Here is a 26,037-nt window from a genome sequence, read left to right as displayed (position 1 = left end):
AAGCACAACGAGGACGATACGTTTAATGGTTTCCCGAATGTAAAAACTCATTAAATATAACGACTTATTGTTCATCTTGCTTGAGGGTAAACGAGAAAGTGGGGAATAATGCAATATACTCATTTATGAAGTATATTGTACAACACGACTAACGTAACGGTGCTAAAGTGCTGAGTCAACATAACTTTCACAGTAGTGTTGGTTTTGGTATTTCAAAAGCATCTGCTGCCCTCTTGTGGCTAAAATTGCAGGAAGTTACCCACAGCCACAGCATTTTCAGCATAGCACTCATTTGAGACGTTAATTGGTGCAATCACCGTTACTTGTATCGCATTCAGCCAGTTGATCATTTATTTAGCGCTTTAATTTATGCTATTGTGACGGTCATGTGTGTCACACCGGTTTACTATCAGCGCAAACATTAGTTGTTTGGTGACGCAAATAAAAATAACTTTTCCTATGTGGTTTTCTTCAGTGAGGAACAATGACAGCACTTTATTGTTGATGAAATGCACAGGTGTAAAATAAATGTGTACAACAAATAAATGTTTAAAAAAATAAAATTCACGTTCAGTGTGGTGGTTACCATCCAGTGGCGTGTGGGGGGGAAGCAAAGGTCAAATCAAGAAAGTGGGCCAAGATAAAAAAGACTTTGGGTAGTTCCTTTAAAATGATCGCCGATAATAATCAACTAAAAATGTGATTTATTAGGATGCAAAAGAGGGCTAGCCAGTATGCAGACAGGACAAACAAAAGCAATAATTATCTGCTCACCACGTTTCAAGTTTACTAGCCAACGGACAAAAAGACAAAATACTTCTTTCTTTACTAGATTGGTCAAACCTCACACTTGCTGATCACATGACTGTGGTCGGATGGCTTGTTCTGAGCTCCTGCTTTCAAAGCGGGTCCTTGTGGAGTCCAGGTGAGGCAGATGTGTTGCTGCGGTCTAAAGGGGGTTAAAGGTCAGACCTGCTGCTTGCCCAGCTGAGCGTCGCCGCCCCGCCTGGCGGACGAGGGCACGAATTTGGGAATAATGATGGGCAGGGGCGCCTGTCCTCCTGAGCTCCCTGTGGGCCCGAAGCCGTTCTCCAAGTTCTCCCCTTCCTCCTCCTCGTCGTCCTCGTCATCATCATCATCGTCGTCGTCGTCATCATCGTCTTCGTCCGACGAGTCCTCCAACTCCGAAATCATCTTCACTCCCGCCATGAGCGCCGTTCTCTCCTCAGCTTCCGGATGCTGGATGTTACCGTGGAGACGGAGCGCTTGGGCCGACTCCTCTTCGCTGTCAGAGTCGACGGCGATGGGCTCGGGGAGTCTGGCGGGCGTTTTGGGCGGCGAGGTGCAGTTGATTGTCTCGGTTTGGTCGGGGCGTTTGGGTTTTAAGGAGGAGCCGCCATTGGTCGCCGCGGACTCCTTCCGTCTCTGGCGGGCTTGCTCCGACAGCCCCAAGCGGTTCCTGGACGTCCTCCTTTTGCCAGGTCCGGCCTCGAACGCGCCGCCGTCCAACGCCAGCTCGTGGCTCACCTGGCCCGCCTCGTGCATGCTGAACCCCAGCAGGACGCCGGGGCGCAGGCTTTCGCACTCCTGCGCGCATTTCCTGCGAGTGTTGACGAAGTGTCCGGAGACGTCCGACTTCCACAGCCAGAGTCCGGCCGCCAGCTTCTCCACCTCCCGCTGGGTGGCGTACGGCGCTCGGTTGAAGTAGCGGGTGAGGAATGCCTTCCTCGACTCGTACGACTCGTTCTCCAGACCCCGCGGGTCGAGCGCGAGACAAACGGGTTCGTCCGGGTTTTCCTCAAACTGCGTGTTCATGTCTCTGGGGTGCGCCCTCTCCCCGGGAGGTCCCCGCCTCCTCCTTTTTGGCGCGCTGGTGTCGGAGGTGTTGACGCCGGTCCGTTTGGCGGCCTGGCCGGTCCTGGAGGCGGACCTATCCTGGCCGTTGTGAGACTTTCCTACGCCTCGACAGTGGACGAGATGTAAGGTGATGGTGGAGGCGGTCATGTTGCTGGTGTACACGCCCAGACAGTGGATACACTTGTAGGTCAGCTTCTTCTCCACCGGGTGCACCGTCTGGATGACTTGGTGGCGCTCCTTCAAGTGGTGAGCCAGGGAGTCCGAGATGGGGCCCTTGAGGATGGAGAAGCAGAGCGGACAGAGCGTCTTTCCTACGTCTCTCTTGTACGGCACAGCTGCGGGCGGGACATTCTTGACCGTGTCGAGCGTTTTGGAAGGGTGCTGAGGTAACGGCCTCTTGGCCGACAGCAGGGAGGCGGCCAGCGAGGACGACACGGCGGCGTGGTTTTGGGCGTGAAAGGCCACCGACTCCTCCGGGGCGTCCTTCATGTTGTAGGTAGTCACGATGAGCTGCACGTTCTTTGGGTTGCCCTGCTGCAGGGTCAGGTCGAAGGTCAGCGGGGAGTCGGTGCGAGGCCCCACCGCCTCGTCCGGGTGCGACAGGCGCATGTGAGCCACCATCTTCTCCACGTCGTTGAAGGTGGCGCGGCAGTGCGGGCAGGACAGGCCGTGTATGAGCATGTGGTTGAGCAAGGTGTCGCTGGGCAGGTAGCGGTTGCAGTAGAGACACTTGCTGGTGAAGTTGTGGATCTTCATGATGTAGTTGGCCACGGCGGGCACCTTCTCCGCTTTGTGCTCCTTCTCAAAGTGGCAGCTGTACACGTTCTCCGGGAAGAGCTCGTTGCAGATGGTGCAGATCTTCCACTTCTGGGTGTGGGAGGGGCCCAGGATCGAGGAGCCGCCTTTCTTGGCCGCGACCGAGGCGACGGTGGTGGCCGCCGCCTGCACCCGGGGGCCGAGGGAGCCCGACTTGAGGGAGGTGTTGAACATCACGGGGCTCCGCAGGCTGGCTCCGGGGAACGGATGCCTTGCGGAGTGAGACTGCTGAGAAACGTGGGCGTTCCCGGCCAAGCTTCCCTTCCCTTGAAGGACGCCAAAGGAAAAGGTCTGGTTGGTCGCAGACTTAAAGCCCGCCGACTCGTGTTTGATCGCCGAGAGAAGACTCTGAGGACTAAAGGTGGGCTTTGATGCTGAGGCGACCCGGGCCAGCTGCTGGGAAGCTGAAGGCCTGGTGGTGGCCATGACAGCCCCCTTTGGACCCATCCCGATGATGGTTTTGTCTCCTTGGGACTTGGGTATGAGCAGGATGGGTTTGGGACGGGGGACGATCACGCTGGTGTGGCCGATCATAGCCGTCACTTGGTATCCGACCCTCTCGTGGTCCTCGATGACATGCTGGACAAGTGCCTCGTAAGTTCTGGGGACAAACAGACACTTCTTGCAGTGGATCTGATGACTGTTCACGTGGTTGGTGTTGCTGCCCTCCGGTTTCCCGGCGGTGCCGCCGTTTTGGGCCTTCTCTCCCGGTTTTGCGATGTAAGGCTGCGCCACCTGCTGGAAGTGTTCCCTGTAGATGTGCTTGCGCACCACGTTGTACAAAGGGTCCCGGTAGGTGCACTTCTTACAGTAGTACACCGCCTGCTCCACGCTGTCCCCCGGCCTCTTCAGGAGGCCATCCTTCATCAGGAGGCCGCCGCCGGCGCCGGGCCCCTGGCGCACGGTGCTGCTGGGCACATGAAAGAGTTTGATGTGCGTCTCCAGGGTCTTCTTGTTGCCGTTGTAAGTGCAGTAGGGGCAGTTGAGCAGGATGTTGTTCTCGAAGTCTTGGCTGTGGACATTGCGGAAGTGGCTCTTGTACGCAGAGAAGTATTTGGACGAGAAGAGGCAGCCGGTGCAGCAGAAAGGTTTGGAGCGGTAGTCCTGGAACACATCGGAAGGGGGCGGGACGTCACGGTTTGTGCTTGCAGACGAGGAAGACGCGGTGTGATATTTGCAATACATACTTGGACTTTGGTGTGCGACGGCTCCCACATGCACACGTCCTCCCAACAAGTGTGCTTGATGTACACCTCAGGCGGCGTGTAGGCCTTAAAGTCCTGCAGGAGACAACAGAAGAGCACTCTTTGACACACAGTACAGGCCAAAAGTCTGGACACACTTTCTCATTCAATGCCTTTTCTTTATTTTCATGACTATTTACTAGAGATGTCCGATAATAGCGGCCCGCCGATATTATCGATAAATGCTTTAAAATGTAATATCGGAAATTATCCATATCGGGTTTTTTTATTATCGGTATCGTTTTTTAAATTTTTTTTTTATTAAATCAACATAAAAAACAAGCTACACTTACAATTAGTACACCAACCCAAAAAACCTCCCTCCCCCATTCACACTCATTCACACAAAAGGGTTGTTTCTTTCTGCTATTAATATTCTGGTTCCTACATTATATATCAATATATATCAATACAGTCTGCAAGGGATACAGTCCGTAAGCACACATGATTGTGCGTGCTGCTGGTCTACTAATAGTACTAACCTTTAACAGTTAATTTTACTCATTTTCATTATCAATCAATCAATCAATGTTTATTCATATAGCCCTAAATCAGAAGTGTCTCAAAGGGCTGTATTAATTACTAGTTTCTATGTAACTGTTTTTATATTGTTTTACTTTTTTTTTTATACAAGAAAATGTTTTGAATGTATTTATCTTATTATTTTTTAAAAAAGGACCTTATCTTCACCATACCTGGTTGTCCAAATTGGGCATAATAATGTGTTAATTCCACGACTGTATATATCAGTATCGGTTGATATCGGTATCGGTAATTAAGAGTTGGACAATATCGGAATATCGGATATCCCTACTATTTACTAGAGATGTCCGATAATGGCTTTTTTGCCGATATCCGATATTGTCCAACTCTTAATTACCGATTCCGATATCAACCGATATCGATATATACAGTTGTGGAATTAACACATTATTATGCCTAATTTTTAGGGATGTCCGAAAATGGCTTTTTGCCCATATCCGATATTCCGATATTGTCCAACTCTTTAATTACCGATACCAACCGATACCGATATCAACCGATATATGCAGTCGTGGAATTAACACATTATTATGCCTAATTTGGACAACCACATATGGTGAAGATAAGGTACTTTTTAAAAATAATAATAAAATAAGATAACTAAATTAAAAACATTTTCTTGAATAAAAAAGAAAGTAAAACAATATAAAAACAGTTACATAGAAACTAGTAATTAATGAAAATGAGTAAAATTAACTGTTAAAGGTTAGTACTATTAGTGGACCAGCAGCACGCACAATCATGTGTGCTTACAGACTGTATCCCTTGCAGACTGTATTGATATATATTGATATATAATGTAGGAACCAGAATATTGATAACAGAAAGAAATGGGGGGAGGGAGGTTTTTTGGGTTGGTGCACTAATTGTAAGTGTATCTTTTGTTTTTTATGTTGATTTAATAAAAAACAAAAAAAAACACTAATACAGATAATTAAAAAAACGATACCGATAATTTCCGATATTACATTTTAACGCATTTATCGGCCGATAATATCGGCAGGCCGATATTATCGGACATCCCTACTAATTTTGTTGTGATGCCCCGCTGGATGCATTAAACTAGGGGTGTCCAAACTTTTTCCACTGAGGGCCGCACACGGAAAAATTAAAGCCTGAAAATTAAAACTATCTAAATGATAGTTTTCATTTTCAAATCATAACAAAATATATGGATTTTGCGTTTTTTTTTTACCTTTAGGGCTCCCGGGGACCATAAAGGGTCTAAGTCATTAAAATGTTAAAAACAAGTCAAATTATTTTTTATTTTTTTTAATTTAACGCTTACAGTAAATCTCTACAGTATATCAACTTTAGGTTGATATAAATTTTAAAAAACCAAAAAGGTTTTATGCCTTTTCTGTCAAGACAACTTTGTTTTTTATAATAAAACTGAAATATGCATTATTTCCCTCACTGCCCAAAACATTCAGAAAGCAATGTTTAATGTGAAGTAATTAGAGCCTTAAAAACATCAATAATGCAGGACACCATTGATATTAATCCATTGTTATTTTTGAGTAATCACAGTGAAAAGATAAATAAAATCCCATTAAATATATTTAGGATACAAAAGGTGCCCCACTCAAAGTGATACATTTGTATTAGTTTTTTTTTTACTTTCAACACTTAAGTTACAAGATCAACTTCAGATATATCTGTCAATTTTACGTTTGAACTATTATTTTGTTTGTTTTATGCTCTTTTGTCAAAGAAAACGATGTTTTTGTATGGCAACCACACAATACATGCAATATTTTCCACTTAAAACATTTTAAAGTGAAATTTTAAGCAATGGCAAAAAAAGAAAAATAAAGATAGACAAAAGAAAAAAAACAGCCTGCATGGCAGCTTTGTGTCAACATTGCAACTTTTTCTAGTTAGATTTTAAGATTAAGATTAAAGATTAAAGTACCAATGATTGTCACACACACACTAGATGTGGTGAAATTTGTCCTCTGCATTTGACCCATCCCCTTGGGGAGCAGCGGGCAGCAGCGGCGCCGCGCCCGGGAATCATTTTGGTGATTTAACCCCCAACTCCAACCCTTGATGCTGAGTGCCAAGCAGGGAGGTTATGGGTCTAATTTTTATAGTCTTTGGTATGACTTCACCTCATTCCACTGTTTGTAATGTTTATTATTTTTGCAATAGCATTTCCAGAATGTGTGGCGGGCCGGTAAACAATTAGCTCCGGGCCGCAAATGGCCCCCGGGCCGCACTTTGAACACCCCTGTATTAAACAATGTAACAAGGTTTTCCAAAATAAATCAACTCAAGTTATGGAAAAAAATGCCAACATGGCACTGCCATATATGTAACTGATCAAACATTTATAAAATTTGGACCACATGGAGTGCCCGGAACTTTTAAATAGGCAAACATAGTTAGCAGGGCTGGACGATATATCGAGTTTGTTAGATACCGTATTTTTCGGATTATAAATCACAGTTTTTTTCATAGTTTGGCCGGCGGTGCAACTTATACTCAGGAGCGACTTATGTGTGAAATTATTAACACATTACTGTAATATATCAAATAATATTATTCATCTCATTCGCGTAAGAGACGAAGCAAATGTCAGCAATCGTCACACACACACGTCAACCAATAAGAATTTGGCGGGGGCGGGTCATGGCAGAAGTGCATTGTGGGTCATGGGATGCTAACAGCTACAATGTCCGTAGCTATTAAAATGGTTCATTTCTACATTGGCGGTAACTTATAAAAACTGAGAAGGGCTGAACAAAAATGGCACCGAAAAGGAAATCATATACTGCAGATTACAAGCTGGAAGTAGTGAAATATGCAGCAAAAAACGGCGATCGAGCAGCAGAAAGAAAGGACTTTAGCGGCGCATACCAGGAGCGACACAGAGGAAGAAGATTTCATGGGATTTAGCGATTAGGAGTGATAGATTGTTTGGTAAACGTATAGCATGTTCTATATGTTATAGTTATTTGAATGACTCTTACCATAATATGTTACGTTAACATACCAGGCACGTTCCCAGTTGGTTATTTATGCCTCATATAACGTACACTTATTCAGCCTGTTGTTCACTATTCGTTATTTATTTTAAATTGCCTTTCAAATGTCTATTCTTGGTGTTGGATTTAACAAATAAATTTACCCCAAAAATGCGACTTATACTCGAGTGCGACGTATATATGTTTTTTTCCTTCTTTATTATGCATTTTCGGCCGGTGCGACTTATACTCCGGAGCGATTTATAATCCGAAAAATACGGTATATCGATATATTTTTAAACAAGATATGAATTAAGAAAATATCGTAATATCGATATAATTTTTTCATGATAAAATGACCAAACACCGCTTAGTGGGAATTTTCAAGCGGGCGATTTATATAATAAAAAAAGTAGTGGAAGATGGCAGAGGGATACTCTTCTTTAGATTTTTCTTTTAGCGATGTAGACCACGTCCAGGAAACCCACAATGTGTCTATTTGGCTACATTTGGACAAATGTATGCGTCTGGATAAAACATTTATTTGAGTTGTTTACCATGTAAGCCCAAATCAAAGCTGTTCTTCAGTTGCCAAGCCGGGCATATTTCGCACGAGAAATGCTGCCAAAAATGTACGCCGAAGTGAGTGAGGAAGGTCATAGCCGCACAATTAAGTCAAGTCACTTACCTGGCGCTGGCCAGAACCGTACGTGTGTGACGGTCCATTACATCGTTGACTGGGAATTAAAAAGTGCCTGACTGCAAATGTATTTTTTTATCCGAGTTTGATACACTTTGTATTATTTGCATAGCTATGTTATTTATTTTATGTGGAAATAATGTTTCTATTTTATTTATGTTATGTAATTCTGTGCTACTTAAACAGTTTATTTTCTGTGATGTAAATACCCATCTTGACTAACTGGGTTAATAAAAGTGCTGTTAATACCCATCTTGACTAACTGGGTTAATAAAAGTGCTGTTAATACCCATCTTGACTAACTGGGTTAATAAAAGTGCTGTTAATACCCATCCTGACTAACTGGGTTAATAAAAGTGCTGTTAATACCCATCTTGACTAACTGGGTTAATAAAAGTGCTGTTAATACCCATCCTGACTAACTGGGTTAATAAAAGTGCTGTTAATACCCATCTTGACTAACTGGGTTAATAAAAGTGCTGTTAATACCCATCTTGACTAACTGGGTTAATAAAAGTGCTGTTAATACCCATCTTGACTAACTGGGTTAATAAAAGTGCTGTTAATACCCATCCTGACTAACTGGGTTAATAAAAGTGCTGTTAATACCCATCCTGACTAACTGGGTTAATAAAAGTGCTGTTAATACCCATCTTGACTAACTGGGTTAAAAAAAGTGCCATTGACTGTTTACAGTATAGTTGTCATTCACTTCAATTTCAGTGAATCTCGCTCAAAATTGATATTCTTTATATGTATATTTTCACCGGAAAATATATCGAGATGTATATTGAATACCGAGTTTTAGTAAAAATATATAGAGATATACTTTTTCGTCCATATTGCCCAGCCCTAGTAGTTAGTAACATGAGTGTGTGGGTGTCATGAACTGTGTGGCCGAGAAAACTGAGTTTTTATTTAACTTTAACTTCTATTAATGCACACGTTTTAAAAGTGTAACGTCAATGTTGATGTGTATTTATTAAAAATAGTGAAAGTTATGGCAAACAGAAAAAAATCGCATTAATACGCATACGCATTGGTACTGGAGAACAGTGGTTCTCAACCTTTTTTCAGTGATGTACCCCCTGTGAACATTTTTTTAATTCAAGTACCCCCTAATCAGAGGAAAGTATTTTTGGTTGAAAAAAAGAGATAAAGAAGTAAAATACAGCACTATGTCATCAGTTTCTGATTTATTAAATTGTATAACAGTGCAAAATATTGCTCATTTGTTGTGGTCTTTCTTGAACTATTTGGAAAAAAATATATAAAAATAACTAAAAACTTGTTGAAAAATAAACAAGTGATTCAATTATAAATAAATATTTCTACACAGAAGTAATCATCAACTTAAAGTGCCCTCTTTGGGGATTGTAATAGAGATCCATCTGGATTCATGAACTAATTCTAAACATTTCTTCACAAAAAAAGAAATCTTTAACATCAGTATTTATGGAACATGTCCACAAAAAATCTAGCGGTCAACACTGAATATTGCATTGTTGCATTTCTTTTCACAGTTCTTTTTGACAGACATTTTAAAAAAATCTCACGTACCCCTTGGCATACCTTCAAGTACCCCCAGGGGTACGCGTACCCCCATTTGAGAACCACTGCTGTAGAGTGTGTATCATCCGATATCGATAGATTACTCAATTACTAAAATAATCGACAAAATAAGGACACAGTGGCGGAGTTTTTAAAAGAGGCTGACCTGCAGGTGGTCTTTGCAGTACTCCAGACCGATGTCTCCCAGGACCCTCTTGACATTTTTACGAGCTTTACGCAGACTACTCAGGTTGTTGACAGGGAGCTGGAACATTCTGCCCACCTGGATTGGGGGAAAAACACAAATATGGATGTATTTTCTTGTCACAAACAATGCCATGAAATAGTAACAAACGACAACGATGGAGGAGGGCATGTAAAAGTTGTTGACAGTCTTATCCAAAGACAGTGGACAGTGCAGTGTGCAGCAGCAACAGGGCAACTTTCTGTTAGCGTGTGTTTATTTTGGTCATTTCCACAGCTGTGTATGCTCAAATGTTACAATGAGTGGAAACTCACTGACGAGAAACCTGGAAAAAGCAGCAACGTTGAGTAGAACTACATGAAGGTACCATGCAGTGTACAAATATGGCACAATCGTACATAATGAATGACATGATGTATGATTTACATTGCTCTATGTATTGCATTACTACTATACGTACCACTACTACTTCCTGTCATTCTGTATCCTCCTCTTGTAGCCTATTTATACAGAAATGTATCAACATTGTAGTTTTAATGCTAACAAGCTGTGTCTCCAAGAAGTGTTATTGTTTACTTTTTACTAGGGATGTCCAATAATATCGGACTACCGATACTATCGGCCGATAAATGCTTTAAAATGTAATATCGGAAATTATCGGTATCGGTTTCAAAAAGTAAAATCTATGACTTTTTCAAACGCCGCTGTGTACACAGACGTAGGGAGAAGTACAGAGCGTCAATAAACATTAAAGGCACTGCCTTTGCGTGCCGACCCAGTCACATAATATCTTCGGCTTATGACACACACACAAGTGAATGCAATGCATACTTGATCAAAAGCCATACAGGTCACACTGAGGGTGGCCGTATAAACAACTTTAACACTGTTACAAATATGCGCCACACTGTGAACCCACACCAAACAAGAATGACAAACACATTTCGGGAGAACATCCGCACCGTAACACAACAGAACAAATACCCAGAACCCCTTGCAGCACTAACTCTTCCGGGACGCTACAATATACACCTGTTACCTCCTACCCGAAACCCCCCCCCCCCCAAACGTCCTCATGCTGCTGTTTTGAGGCATGTTAAAAAAATTAATGCACTTTGTGACTTCAATAATAAATATGGCAGTGCCATGTTGGCATTTTTTTCCCATAACTTGAGTTGATTTATTTTGGAAAACCTTGTTACATTGTTTAATGCATCCAGCGGGGCATCACAACAAAATTAGGCATAATATTGTGTTAATTCCACGACTGTATATATCGGTATCGGTTGATATCGGAATCTGTAATTAAGAGTTGGACAATATCGGAAAAAAGCCATTATCGGACATCTCTATTTATAATAATAATAATGAATTACATTTATATAGCCCTTTTCTAGACACTCAAAGCGCTTCACACAGAAGAGAGAACCCATCATTCATTCACTCCATATCCACACATGATGGTGGTAAGCTACATTTGTAGCCACAGCTGCACTGGGGTAGACTGACGGAAGCGTGGCCGCCAATTTGCACCTACGGCCCCTCCGACGACCACCAAACATTCATGCACATTATTACACCAGTGGAGCAAGGGTGAAGTGTCTGCACTGTGACCTCCTAATGCAGTGGTTCTTAACCTGGGTTCGATCCAACCCTAGGGGTTCGGTGAGTCGGCCTCAGGGGTTCGGACACACCCGACTCATCGTGTAAATAAAAACTTCTCCCTATCGGCGTATTACGGATACGGCAACAGCAGAAGTCACACTGATTTGCAGGTGTGTAATTTGTTGTGAGTTCATGCACTGTGTTGGCTTTGTTGTTTGAACAGGGTGATGTTCATGCACGGTTCATTTTGTGCACCAGTAAAAAAACATGGTAACACTTTAGTATGGGGAACATATTCACCATTAATTATTTGCTTATTAACATGCAAATTAGTAACATATTGGCTCTTAACTACTCATTATTAAGTACTTATTAATGCCTTATTCGGCATGGCCTTATTATAACCCTAACCCTCTAACCCTAACCAAATAACTCTAAATTAAGTCTTTGTTACTTAGAATATCTTCCCCATACTAAAGTGTTACCAAAAACATATAACTTTGTCTTGAATTTGAAAAAATACAACATTTTACTTTTCACTAAAGAAGGGTTCGGTGAATGTGCATATGAAACTGGTGGGGTTCGGTACCTCCAACAAGGTTAAGAACCACTGTTCTAGGGCATACTTGCCAACCCTCCCGTTTTTAGCGAGAGAATCCCGATATTCAGCGCCTCTCCCGACAAACTCCCGGTATTCAGCCGGAGCTGGAGGCCACGCCACAAAAAAAAAAAAGTCTGCCGCAGCTGCGATTGGACCTGACCAGCCTCCGGGTACAAGTACTGGAGTACCAATTGCTTGCCAGGGAAGATCTTCCCCAGGAAGCAAGGATTGACCGGTTTTAGTTTAGTCTTTATTTGAAGGGACAATGTACAGAAACATTAAGCTCAAAGACAGATATGTTCTGTACCAGATTATAGCTAAGTAGCTAATTTCCATCTGCAGTCCCTGGCTACCTAAATTAAAGGGATACAAAAATCATGCAATAAAATTATGACAATAAAATCATACACAAGTATTAAGAAAAAAGTCATAAAATGCCCTTTCATGGACACATACTTAATATACAATACAACCACACCTCATTTACATCATCACACAAAGACAATACATGCTTTTGTTCACATCTGTCATCATTTGTAAAAACAACCATGATTTTAACAGACACACCTCACAATTTACAATAAAAAATGCTCTCATGGATAAATATAATACACATTAGGTTGATGTGTCAAACATAATGCCCATCTTAGTGACCGTGTGAGCAGCTTTGATTGCTCCAAAGCCACTTTTTAACTTCAATTGTGAATGAAGAGTAATCTGTTAGACTTTTCAAGTTTGTTGTGAGGTCGTTCCATTCCTTTACGGCTTTATATGAAAAGGCTGATTGTGCAAAAGAGGTTTTACATCTGGGTACGCTACACTGCCCCCTGGTGGAGGCTCGTGTGTTTCTAGTTGTCACAGCAGATGTAAACTGGACAAAGTTTTGGGCCATGCTAGGGAGAGATGGAAGATTCCACACTCTCGTGCATTTGATGAAAGCACTTTTGTGCGTGCCACACAGCAATGCATCATCAGAGAGGGTGTTCAGCATGGTTAGAAAAATAGTGACAGAGAATAGAAAAAGGATGGCCAATTCAACCCGTAACAAAGCATTGTACTTTCAAGTACAACAATGAGTAGATGAGTGTTGTGTGTGTGTGTTTGTGTGTATATGTGTAAATAAATGAACACTAATATTCAAGTATTTATTTTATTTATAAATATAATATATATATATATATATATATATATGAAATACTTGAGTTGGTGAATTCTAGCTGTAAATATACTCTCATCTTAACCACGCCCCTAACCACGCCAAGCCCCCCCCCCCCGATATTGGAGGTCTCAAGGTTGGCAAGTATGTTCTAGGGACTCCTTTAGGAGGGTCTATATTGACCATTACAAGGTCTGTAACTCTGACAGAGTACACATGGAACCAAATGGACCCCATTTTGGTTAATGATAGGCCTTGAAATTAAAAATGTTGAGAAACACTGCTATAGGGGGGTGTAGATTGTCTTCCAGCAAGCAGGAGAATGTTGAGTGGGTTTTTAAGCAGTGTTGCCAACTCCTCAGCAAGGAAAGTCGCTATTGGCTGTCATAAAAGTTGCTAGATGACATCACTGGCTCAACTGAGATTCAAAAGATAGTCTGTTTTTTTTCTAACCATCTTTTTAATTTGTTAATTTTTTCTGTTATTTGTATTATCTTCTGTGTTCTCTCCTGAAAAAACACAGTCGTGTCATCTGCAAATATTACTAACATTAAGTCCTTTGTAACTTTACAAATGTCGTTTGAATAAAGATTGAACAATTTTGGTGCCAGTACGTCCCAAGATATTTTCAGCTCTGTAGATGTTTGTTCTCCTATCTTCACGCAATGCTTCCTGTTGGTTAAGTAGCTTCTAACCCAGTTCAAGACCAACCCTCTGATGCCATACTGTTGTCATTTGTTTATTAGGATATTTTGATTGATTGTGTCAAATGCTTTTGTTAAATCCATAGACTGCAGCAGCACTTTTTTTTTTTTAAATCTATTGCATTGGTTATCTCTTCCGTTATTTCGATTAATGCCACAGATGTTGAAATGTATCTGTATCGGTTTTCTGTGAGTGTTTCATTTTTTTATTTATTTAAGTAATTTCTCTAATCTGTTGTTCAACAGTTTTTCAACAATTTTAGAAAATTGTGGAAGTAGAGAAACAGGTAGATACATTTTCATTTATCTGGGAATGTGCCTATTTAAAATGATACTGTTGGTTGCAGATATATGTTAAAAGTTCTGAAATCTCTTCAATAACCCTTTTTTTATCGTTTTCATATCAGTTCCATTACATTCAGTTGAGGTGTTGGATTTAAATGTTTTCACAATATTATTTCCTCTTGTGTCACACATTCGAGGAACATTGAGTTGGGATTTCTGTCTTCAGTGTCATTCAAGTCTTCAACCGACTCGGGATCTGGAATCTTATCCCCCATAATTGGTCCAAAGTTCACAAAGTACCGTATTTTTCAGAGTATAAATTGCCCCGGAGTATAAGTCGCACCGGCCGAATATGCATAATAAAGAAGGAAAAAAACATAAGTCGCACTGGAGTATAAGTCGCATTTTTTGGGGAAATTTATTTGATAAAACCCAACACCAACAATAGACATTTGAAAGGCAATTTAAAATAAATAAAGAATAGTGAACAACAGGCTGAATAAGTGTACGTTATATGAGGCATAAATAACCAACTGAGAACGTGCCTGGTATGTTAACGTAACATATTATGGTAAGAGTCATTCAAATAACTATAACATATAGAACATGCTATACGTTTACCAAACAATCTGTCACTCCTAATCGCTAAATCCCATGAAATCTTATACGTCTAGTCTCTTACGTGAATGAGCTAAATAATATTATTTGATATTTTACGGTAATGTGTTAATAATTTCACACATAAGTCGCTCCTGAGTATAAGTCGCACCCCCGGCCAAACTATGAAAAAAACTGTGACTTGTTGTCCGAAAAATACGGTACTTATTGAAGCTTTTAACTACTTCATTCATATTGTCATTTTTCTGTATTCAGGATAATCCTTCTTAGCACCGTTTGTAATAATGCTATTTAGGATGCCCCCTGTTGCTCCTATATTGTTTTTGTTCGGGTCTAATAATTGACTGTAAAAATTATTTCCTATGTGTTCGCGGTATGCCAGTTAGCTTGTTCTTATACGTCTTGTACTTGTTTCCTGCCTCTGTAGATCTTTGTGTTATAAATGTAATGTATTCTTCTTGTTGCAAGCATTTTTCAGTCCTTTTGTCATCCATGGTTAATTGTTTTTCTTTTGATTCTTACTAAGTTGTTCCAATGGACAATGTGGGTACATGTTAACATCATGCTGGGTTAGCAAAACTAGTATAGCTATGTGAGCTATAAGCTAACACTACATTTTGACATCATACTAGGTTAGCAACACTAGCATAGCTATGTGCGCTACATGCTAACACTACATTTTACTACATGATCAAACTTACCACTCCGACGCCTGTAACTGGCTGACGGATAATTGGCGGAGCTGCATTTTAAAATGTGAAGTGAAGCCTGCTTTTTGACAAAGCTGTCGTCCATTAAGTTGTGTAGTATTAGGCTTAAATAATCACTTATTTACGAGGCATTAATGAGCAAAATATCGTAATATGTTAGGATTACAGTATATTAATATATGTACAAAATGTAACAAAACCGCTCCAGAAGGTAAAAACTGTACATGCAAATCTATTCTATACACCTTGTAATCGAATAAATCATTGACTTTAAAAATAAAAAAATAGAATAATGATAAAATAATCAAAATATAATTAAAATAATATTGGCCAAGTTTTATACAATTGGCCTTTAAACTTTTTAAAGATGTGCAGCAAAGCCTGCCTTTCTTTTTTTGAAGCTGTCCATTAGGTGGGTGGGTCAGAGATATTGTATGATATTGTTTATGTTTGGCAAGTTACTTGTCTAAAAGAGATTCAGAAGAACCAACGCTTACTTTTAATTTGACCTCTTTTCCACATATTTTACTGACAAGTATTTAACAGCACAACTTTTACATGTTTACTTAGTGTTCACTTCCTGTTTGGAAAAAAGGAAAGGTTGATGTTAAAAATATCAATAAGCAAATAGTAAAAAAATATATATATATATTAAATAGCATATACTGTGTTAAATTTTTTTGAAATAAAATGTTTAAAATAAGGATTAAAAAAAAAGATTAACATTATCTGAAAGTAATAAAAAAGAATCAATAAAATAAATTACAATAAGTTGGACAATAAATAAAGAGAAGAAAATCAAGGGCATTGAGACACTACACTTCATAAATAGTTCCTATAGATATACATGAAGTAATAACATATTGGTGATTGTCAATGTCTATCTTAATACTGTAGAATTTGGCATAGTCTATGTTATTGTTGTGGAGGTGTTATTGGTTTTTGATTTAGCTGCATCAAGTCTTTGTGAGTTAGGTCTTTCATCAAAGGTGCTATCATGTCCATGAGGAAGGCGCTTCTTCCTTAAGAACCTAATAAAAAGAAACAAGCTGAAAAGTGAGCGTATGAGCACCTCTGTTCTCAAAAGTGAGCGAGATGATAGATAGCTATCATTTTTGGTGTTCATAAACACATATAATGGTTATATTGATAAAAGGGGACCTTTAACGTGCTTACATAAATTGTAAAAAACAAAATGTTGTCTGATCTGTTAACTTTGCTAACAAGTGAAGGGATGTAACGGTTTTGATTGATTGATTGATTAATTGAAACTTTTATTAGTAGATTGCACAGTACAGTACATATTCCGTACAATTGACCACTAAATGGTAACACCCGAATTTAAGTCGGGGTCCACGTTAATCAATTCATGGTAAATTAAGTGTTAGGTTGAATGTATTATTGATAAACCGTGGTAAAACTCCCACCAGTTTTATTATTACTATTTAGTATTACAGTTTTAAATTCAAATGATCGTAAAACTGTGATCGGTAACCGCACTTCGATAAAGTTAGGGACTGATGAAGCTGCTCATTTACTGCATAAGCAAGCCAACATGCTAATGGCAGGCTAGCTAGCTAAAATGCTAACATGAATACGAGACACATTTACGCATTTCCCAATGACAATTGTCACACTACCCCAATCTAAACCTATTTAAACACATTGCTGTCTAAGGCAACTAAGATATTCAGTTGCCAAGAAAGTATATGTCTGTCTAGTTTATTTTTTAAAATAAAACTTGGTTAAAAGATTTAAGTGTACAATCCTAGATTAATCAAATGATAAATGAAAATGAACTCGATAACTTTGCCAGCCTCGATAATGGCCACGTGTATGCGTTGTTACAGGCTGCAAGAGCGGTCACTCTTTGCATAGGTCTCAGCAGCTGCAGGCATTTGTACTACATGCTAATTATAACCACTGACGGTTAGTATTATCTCATTCAATTTTAATTATCAAAAAACCGTGATTGATAACCACACATTCATAAACATTTGTCAGATAAAGGCAGTTCAAAAGTTAAAAACAGTCCATTTTGGCCACAACACCTATATTTAGCCATTTTATTTACCTATTTGGTTGATTAGAACTTAAGTGCAAAATGTTGCTAACAAACAAGAGTGTATTTTATTTTTTATTATTTGTTTTATTTAACTTGGATATTCAAATGTTTAAATTCCAATGACAAAGTTAAAATATGCGAGAATCACAAGTTTATTGCATTTAAAAGGGTACACATTAGAGATGTCCGATAATATCGGACTGCCAATATTATCGGACGATAAATGCTTTAAAATGTAAAATCGGAAATTATCGGTATCGATTTCAAAAAGTAAAATTTATGACTTTCTAAAACGCCGCTGTGTACACGGACATAGGGGGAAGTACAGAGCGCCAATAAACCTTGAAGGCACTGCCTTTGCGTGCCGGCCCAGTCACATAATATATGCGGCTTTTATACACACACAAGTGAATGCAAGGCATACTTGATCAACAGCCATACAGGTCACACTGAGGGTAGCCATATAAACAACTTTATCAATGTTACAAATATGTACTGTGAACCCACACCAAACAAGAATGACTAACACATTTCGGGAGAACATCTGCACCGTAACACAACATAAATACCCAGAACCCCTTGCAGCACTAACTCTTCCGGGACGCTACAATATACACCCCCCGCTACCCCCAACCACCCCAACCCAACCCCCCTGGGAGAACATCCACACTGTAACACAACATAAACACAACAGAACAAATACCCAGAACCCCTTGCAGCACTAACTCTTCCGGGACGCTACAATATACACCCCCCCCCCCCCCCCAACCCCGTCCACCTCAACCTCCTCATGCTCTCTTAGGGAAAGCATGTCCCAAATTCCAAGCTGCTGTTTTGAGGCATGTTAAAAAAAATTATGCACTTTGTGACTTCAATTATAAATATGGCAGTGCCATGTTGGCATTTTTTTCCATAACTGGAGTTGATTTATTTTGGAAAACCTTGTTACATTGTTTAATGCATCCAGCGGGGCATCACAACAAAATTAGGCATAATAATGTGTTAATTCCACGACTGTATATATCGGTATCGGTTGATATCGGAATCGGTAATTAAGAGTTGGACAATATCGGAAATCGGCAAAAAAGCCATTATCGGACATCTCTAGTACACATGCATTATTATCATGTATTATTATTACCTCAATGGTTAATTTGGTCTCCAAATTATGTTGACACCAATATCGTTTATCAGCAATAATTTGTAGGTCCACACATCGTCGAGCAAAAATTGTTATCAACCCAGGCCTATACAGGCCTTTCACCTATGGCACATGTGTCAAAATCAAGACCCAGGGGCCAGATCTGGCCCGCCACATCATTTTAGGTGGCCCGCGAACGGAATTAATATGCGTCAATAAAGTACCTTATGGTTTCCTACTAAATGTATTTGTCTTTTTTCTGCATGAAATTGCATACATTTTTAAACTTTAAAAGTATCCAATATTGCAACAAATATATTATCATACAATTAAATACTCAAATATCTGCTTGACTTATGATTTCAAAGCAAGTCCATGAAATTGTACACTGTTTATAATGGCAAAAGAATTTACGATAACATTTATGGTGGTTTTTACAGCATATTACTGTAAATTACAAAAAATAATCACTGTTTTTTTAGAGTAAAAATCTGTTGACTGAGCTGCCAGTTTTTTTTAGTCATAAAATCGGTGGTGATGGTTTTTACGGTGTACTACTGTAGATTGAAAAACGGTACCGCATTTTTTACGGTAAAAAAACTGACAGTTCAGTTGCCAAAATTAAAAGGTAAAGTTTTCCATGTATATGTTGTGAAAAAACACTGCACCATATTTTCCGCACTGAAAATAATTTTTACTCAAAACTCGACAGTGCGCCTTATAACCCGGTGCGCCGAATGTCCGGAATAATTCAGGTTTTGCTTACCGACCTCGAAGCAATTCTATTTGGTACATGGTGTAATGATAAGTGTGGCCAGTAGATGGCAGTCAAACATAAGAGATACGTGTACACTGCACTATGATGGCAAAATGACTCAAGTAAACAACACCAACATCTTATATGTTCCATTGAAAATATAGGACATTACACACGGCGCTCAAAAATCTATCAAAATGTTTTAGTACGACTTTGGTAAGCTATGAAGCCGCACCGCTTGATGTGCTTCAACATACTAGTATTATGGTGTGTGTATAAGGTAAGACATTATCTGGCGTTTTGTTTCGCAATATTATGCAAAAGCAACTTTTCTTACCTTCTGATCTTTATTTGGGATCTGCATAAATCCTGAAAAATTGTGCGAGTCCGCCTTTGTAGTCGGTGCCGACACCGTAGTCGATAAGCTTCTTTTTCTCTATCTTCTTGTGATGGGACATTCATCCTCCACTGTTGCAATTTCTAATATAAAGTAGTGTCAAGTTCTTACTTATACCTGTCAGTAAACTCACCATGAAAGCGCTAAAACATACCGGTGTAGTGAGTTTAATTATTCACCCAAGGAACTTTAGTTATTAGAGTTCCGGTCGGACGGATTTTCACGGGACACATTTCCGGTGTTGTTGTTTCCGGATAAGGAGATGTTGCTCCGTTATTGATTGAAGTAAAGTCTGAATGTCATTAAAACAGGTTAGCGCCATCTTTTGACACTTCTTCCACTCCCGTCCTTGCACGCTACACCGCTACAACAAAGATGACGGGGAGAAGACGCCACGTAAATAAGACCGCCCACAAAACTACGCATCCAGAAGCGACTGTCAGAAAGCGGCTTGAAGATGATCTGTAAAACATCATCTATGCAACTTTTTGACCAAAGAACCACCATTACATGTTATGTAGACCACAAGAAAGTGTTTTCAATTTAAAAAAATAAAATAATAATATGACTCCTTTAATGCGCCATATAATCCGGTGTGCCTTATATATGAAAAAAGATAAAAAATAGACCATTTATCAGCAGTGCGCCTTATAATCCAGCGAGCCCTTTGTTCCGGAAAATACGGTATACAGATGTTTTTTAAAGTGTACGTAAAAAAAACATAATAATCAAACGCATCGGCAAAATCATATATTATTCGCTGTTAAAAGCGACCCTCTGATGGCAGCCATAATTGCAATGTGGCCCCCTATGAAAACGAGTTTGGCCTACGGGTTTTGTTTACATTGCTCTAAATTAGAGATGTCCGATAATGGCTTTTTTGCCGATATCCGATATTGTCCAACTCTTAATTACCGATTCCGATATCAACCGATACCGATATATACAGTCGTGGAATTAACACATTATTATGCCTAATTTTGTTGTGATGCATTAAACAATGTAACAAGGTTTTCCAAAATAAATCAACTCAAGTTATGGAAAAAAGTGCCAACATGGCACTGCCATATTTATTATTGAAGTCACAAAGTGCAATATTTTTTTTAACATGTCTCAAAACAGCAGCTTGGAATTTGGGACATGCTCTCCCTGAGAGAGCATGAGGAGGTTGAGGTGGGGGGGGGGGGGGGGGGGGGTTTAGCGGGGGGTGTATATTGTAGCGTCCCGGGAGAGTTAGTGCTGCAAGGGGTTCTGGGTATTTGTTCTGTTGTGTTTATGTTGTGTTACGGTGCGGATGTTCTCCCGAAATGTGTTTGTCATTCTTGTTTGGTGTGGGTTCAAAGTGTGGCGCATATTTGTAACGGTGTTAAAGTTGTTTATACGGCCACCCTCAGTGTGACCTGTATGGCTGTTGACCAAGTATGCCTTGCATTCACTTGTGTGTGTGAAAAGCTGTAGATATTATGTGACTGGGCCGGCACGCAAAGGCAGTGCTTTTAAGGTTGATTGGCGCTCTGTACCTCCCCCTACGTCCGTGTACACAGCGGCGTTTTAAAAAGTCATAAATTTCACTTTTTAAAACCGATACCGATAATTCCCGATATCACATTTTAAAGCATTTATCGGCCGATAATATCGGCAGTCCGATATTATTGGACATCCCTACTCTAAATAGAAAACAAATAAGATTGTTTTTACAATCAATGTTTATGTATGATGGCGTGTGCACATGTTTGCAAAAATATATATATATATTTTTTTAAAACAAAGCTTTCAGTGTGTTTTGTTTGACCACATTCAACAATGTTGTCGGAATTTTGGTCACCAATAACCGTGATACGATATTTTCATATCATTACTTCCTGTCGGCCCTCATCCTTGTTTTGGAAGGCGAAACAAATCCAAAGAAAAAGACAAACCGAGCTTAAGGAACTTGAGCTACAGTGAGGGTTGCTATGTTATTCCCTCCCCCCTCAAAACTGTCTTTTTTCCTTAAGAATTGGACAACCTCTGGTGCATTTGACTTGAAAGCTTCTGGAGTGCCCATGTGTGTGCTGAAGGCTGCAGGTGCACTTTCCCCTTGCTCGCTCTGTGGGCCTATGCTATTACGTGCAGATGGCGCTAGAGAGGCACGCCATTATGTAAGCCCCCATCACAGAATGGCGCCTCCTATTGAGTCAGCCTCTACAATATGTCTGCAGTGGAGGAGGAAGAGGAGGATGGGCTCCGGAGGGGGTGGGGGGGGTGAGGATGGACTCGGGGGTGAGGAAGGGTGGGTTTGCTGAGGATGAGGGGAGGAGGAGGACGGGGAGCGAGAGAGGCGGAAGGGAGGGGGGATGGGGGAGGTCGGACAGACTAGCTTAAAAGGAAAAGAGGGAGGGAGGGAGGGAGAAACGGGTGAGAGAAACAGGGGAGGGGGGGAGCAGGAGGAAATAAACGCCAAGGAGAGAGTCTGCTGAGTGGGAAGGAAGGAAGAAAGGCACCTCCATGGAGGGCCTGCAAACACCACCATAGTGACCCCCCGTCTAGTTGGCTCCTGCAAAAGGCTTTGTGACAACACTAAAACCCCATCAAAGTTTGGGATGAACTCTGGATGACACCTGTGTAGTGTTTACACCAAATTACCAGGAAGAAGAAGAAGGAGGCATATTTTTGGATGATGACAGGAGTGACACCTCCCACTTTTTAGGTTGTTTTTTTTTTGAAGGGGGGGGGTCACACCCGCCTCCTGTCACCTGGCAACTAGAAAGCAAGTCAAATTAATCATGTACATTTAAGAATCATGTCAAGAAAAACAAATTACCAAACGTGTTTTATAAATACACTCAGAGATGAGAGATGCTTTTGTTATTGACAAAAAGAGTGTCCAAGCAGGCTAGGTTACGTTAGCAGCTAACGACGCTGGGCTCCCAAACCGCACCAGCTCGTTTACTTTGAACGTTGTGTCCGATAATGGGCGCTTGTGTTTAGCTAGCTGCGTAACATTAGCAGCTAACTAAGCACATACAAGTTTTACCTGCTCTCACATCCACGGTCTGAAGGCGACGGAGCGGCACTTCCACTGCTGCGACTGCCCCCGGCTCGGTGGCTAATATCCGGACAGGTGAGCTGCGGCTCCGGTGGGGCTGCGGAGACAAGAGAGCCGCCGTCCGTCGGTGGACGCTCCAACTCCGGGTCGCCTTCGCACTCCTCCTCCGGTCAGCAAACAGCAACACACACACGCTTGTGTGACGGATTAAATATCCATTTTGCTTTCACACTCGGCGCTGGAAGGCAATCATATTTCACCTGGTTTGTAATAAACTAGCACAAATGTGGCGATATCAATAAAGACACGCTTTCCTTGCCCCATTCTTCTCTTGACAGACAATACACATCCAGCCCAGAAAGTGCCCCCATCCAAAATGGCGGAAAAAGAAGAGCGGAAGTGACGTAACATTGGATTATTTGCCTACAGCGGTGCCTCATTGTCGTCTTTATTTCCATTTACAACTCACTATTGCGCTCTCACAAATTCGCCATCATACAAAGTGGGAATTTGACTAAAAAGGAGCATCTTTTCGCGTACTTAAATGTTGGAATGTGAGGGGTAAACAAACAAAATGAACTGCAGTTGCGCCCCACGGCCAACCGAGGGCGCCCTCTTATGGGCTAAAGTGTAACGCATGCGCACACGCGTATTAATGCAATTCACCTTTGTTTTTTAAAGGGTGAATTTTACTTTAATAATTGTTGTGTTGTTAAACTTTTTTTCATTTTTATATAAACCTTTATTTTAGGGCTGCAACTAACGATTAATTTGATAATCAATTAATCTGGCGATTATTACTTCAATTAATCGATTAATAATCGAATAAAAGAGACAAACTCCATTTCTATCCTTTCCAGTATTTTATTGGAAAAAAAACCAGCATACTGGCACCATACTTATTTTGATTATTGTTTCTCAGCTGTTTGTACATGTTGCAGTTTATAAATAAAGGTTTATAAAAAAATAAAAATAATAAGAATAAAATAAAATTGCCTCCGCGCATGCGCATAGCATAGATCCAACGAATCGATGACTAAATTAATCGCCAACTATTTTTATAATCGATTTTAATCGATTAGTTGTTGCAGCCCTACTTTATTTATAAATTTCAACATTTACAAACAGTTGAAAATAATAATCAAAGTATTGTACCATATTTTTCGGACTATAAGTCGCAGTTTTTTTCATAGTTTGGCCGGGGGTGCGACTTATACTCAGGAGCGACTTATGTGTGAAATTATTAACACATTACCATAAAACATCAAATAATAGTATTTAGCTCATTCACGTAAGAGACTAGAACAGTGGTTCTTAACCTTGTTGGAGGTACCGAACCCCACCAGTTTCATATGTGCATTCACCGAACCCTTGTCTTTTTAAATTCAAGACAAAGTTATATGTTTTTGGTAACACTTTAGGATGGGGAACATATTCTAAGTAACAAAGACTTAATTTAGAGTTATTTGGACACTAGGGGAACATATTCTAAGTAATAAAGACTTAATTTAGAGTTATTTGGTTAGGGTTAGGGGGCTAGGGTTATAATAAGGCCATGCCGAAAAAGGCATTAATAAGTACTTAATAATGACTAGTTAAGAGCCAATATGTTACTAATTTGCATGTTAATAAGCAACTAATTAATGGTGAATATTTTCCCCATACTAAAGTGTTACCATGTTTTTTTACTGGTGCACAAAATGAACCGTGTATGAACATCACCTTGTTCAAAGAACAAAACCAACACAGTGCATAAACTCACAACAAATTACACACCTGCAAATCAGTGTGACTTCTGCTGTTGTCGTATCCGTAATACGCCGATAGGGAGAAGTTTGTATTTACACGATGAGTCGGGTGTGTTTTGACCTCCGCCGAACCCCTGAGGCCGACTCACCAAACCCCTAGGGTTCGATCGAACCCAGGTTAAGAACCACTGGACTAGACGTATAAGATTTCATCGGATTTAGCGATTAGGAGTGACAGATTGTTTGGTAAACGTATAGCATGTTCTATATGTTATAGTTATTTGAATGACTCTTACCATAATATGTTATGTTAACATACCAGGCACGTTCTCAGTTGGTTATTTATGCCTCATAAAACGTACACTTATTCAGCCTGTTGTTCACTATTCTTTATTTATATTAAATTGCCTTTCAAATGTCTATTCTTGGTGTTGGGTTTTATCAAATAAATTTCCCCAAAAAATGCGACTTATACTCCAGTGCGGCTTATATATGTTTTTTTCCTTCTTTGTTATGCATTTTCGGCCGGTGCGACTTATACTCCGGAGCGACTTATACTCCAAAAAATACGAAACAAAAAAAGTAGCAAACAGTACAAAACAGCGCCAGGGGGTTGTAAATTCAAAGTAACTAAAATAGAATGCTATATATATATATATATATATATATATATATATATATATATATATATATATATATATATATATATATATATATATATAATAATAAACAAAGTGCAAAGCCATAGGCTCACTCAATCTCAGTAAATAACTTAAATTTGGAACACAGCATCATCGTTTTCACAGGTTTTTGGTTGTTAGTAGAGATGTCCGATAATATCGGTCTGCCGATATTATTGGCCGATAAATGTTTTAAAATGTAATATCGGAAATTATCGGTATCGTTTTTTTTATTATCGGTATTGTTGTTTTTTTTGTTTTGTTTTTATTAAATCAACATAAAAAACACAAGATACACTTACAATTAGTACACCAACCCAAAAAACCTCCCTCCCTCATTCACACAAAAGGGTTGTTTCTTTCTGTTATTAATATTCTGGTTCCTACATTATATATCAATATATATCAATACAGTCTGCAAGGGATACAGTCCGTAAGCACACATGATTGTGCGTGCTGCTGGTCCACTAATAGTACTAACCTTTAACAGTTAATTTTACTCATTTTCATTAATTAATAGTTTCTATGTAACTGTTTTTATATTGTTTTATTTTATTTTATAATTAAATCATTTTTAAAAATTTATTTATCTTATTTTATTTATTTTTTTAAAAAAAGGACTTTATCTTCACCATACCTGGTTGTCCAAATTAGGCA

At 39.9% G+C, this 26,037-nt stretch overlaps 1 protein-coding gene across 1 annotated transcript; it reads right to left on the bottom strand.

Annotated features, from left to right (window-relative positions):
• Nucleotides 1–508: 508 nt before the first annotated feature.
• LOC133652951 (activity-dependent neuroprotector homeobox protein-like) lies at nucleotides 509–23,336 on the bottom strand. The gene is made up of 4 exons (XM_062051909.1): nucleotides 22,941–23,336; nucleotides 9,847–9,963; nucleotides 3,861–3,953; nucleotides 509–3,777 (listed from the first exon to the last, which is right to left on the bottom strand). The coding sequence occupies exons 2-4, from the start codon at nucleotides 9,952–9,954 to the stop codon at nucleotides 967–969; spliced, it is 3,012 nt and encodes a 1,003-aa protein (XP_061907893.1). The 5' UTR covers nucleotides 9,955–9,963; nucleotides 22,941–23,336; the 3' UTR covers nucleotides 509–966.
• Between the last annotated feature and the right edge of the window lie 2,701 nt (nucleotides 23,337–26,037).

This window comes from Entelurus aequoreus, linkage group LG07, assembly GCF_033978785.1.
Source record: "Entelurus aequoreus isolate RoL-2023_Sb linkage group LG07, RoL_Eaeq_v1.1, whole genome shotgun sequence".
In the NCBI taxonomy this organism is placed as follows: domain Eukaryota; kingdom Metazoa; phylum Chordata; class Actinopteri; order Syngnathiformes; family Syngnathidae; genus Entelurus; species Entelurus aequoreus.
This window is presented reverse-complemented; position numbering and strand designations above follow the sequence as displayed.

What these genes read in the sequence shown, in the direction of transcription:
- LOC133652951 (XM_062051909.1), bottom strand. Translation starts at nt 9,954, where the DNA reads ATGTTCCAGCTCCCTGTCAACAACCTGAGTAGTCTGCGTAAAGCTCGT. An exon ending in ACTGCAAAGACCACCTGCAG is followed by an intron (nt 3,954 to 9,846) that starts GTCAGCCTCTTT and finishes TGTCTCCTGCAG; the next exon opens with GACTTTAAGGCCTACACGCC. An exon ending in CGTCGCACACCAAAGTCCAA is followed by an intron (nt 3,778 to 3,860) that starts GTATGTATTGCA and finishes GATGTGTTCCAG; the next exon opens with GACTACCGCTCCAAACCTTT.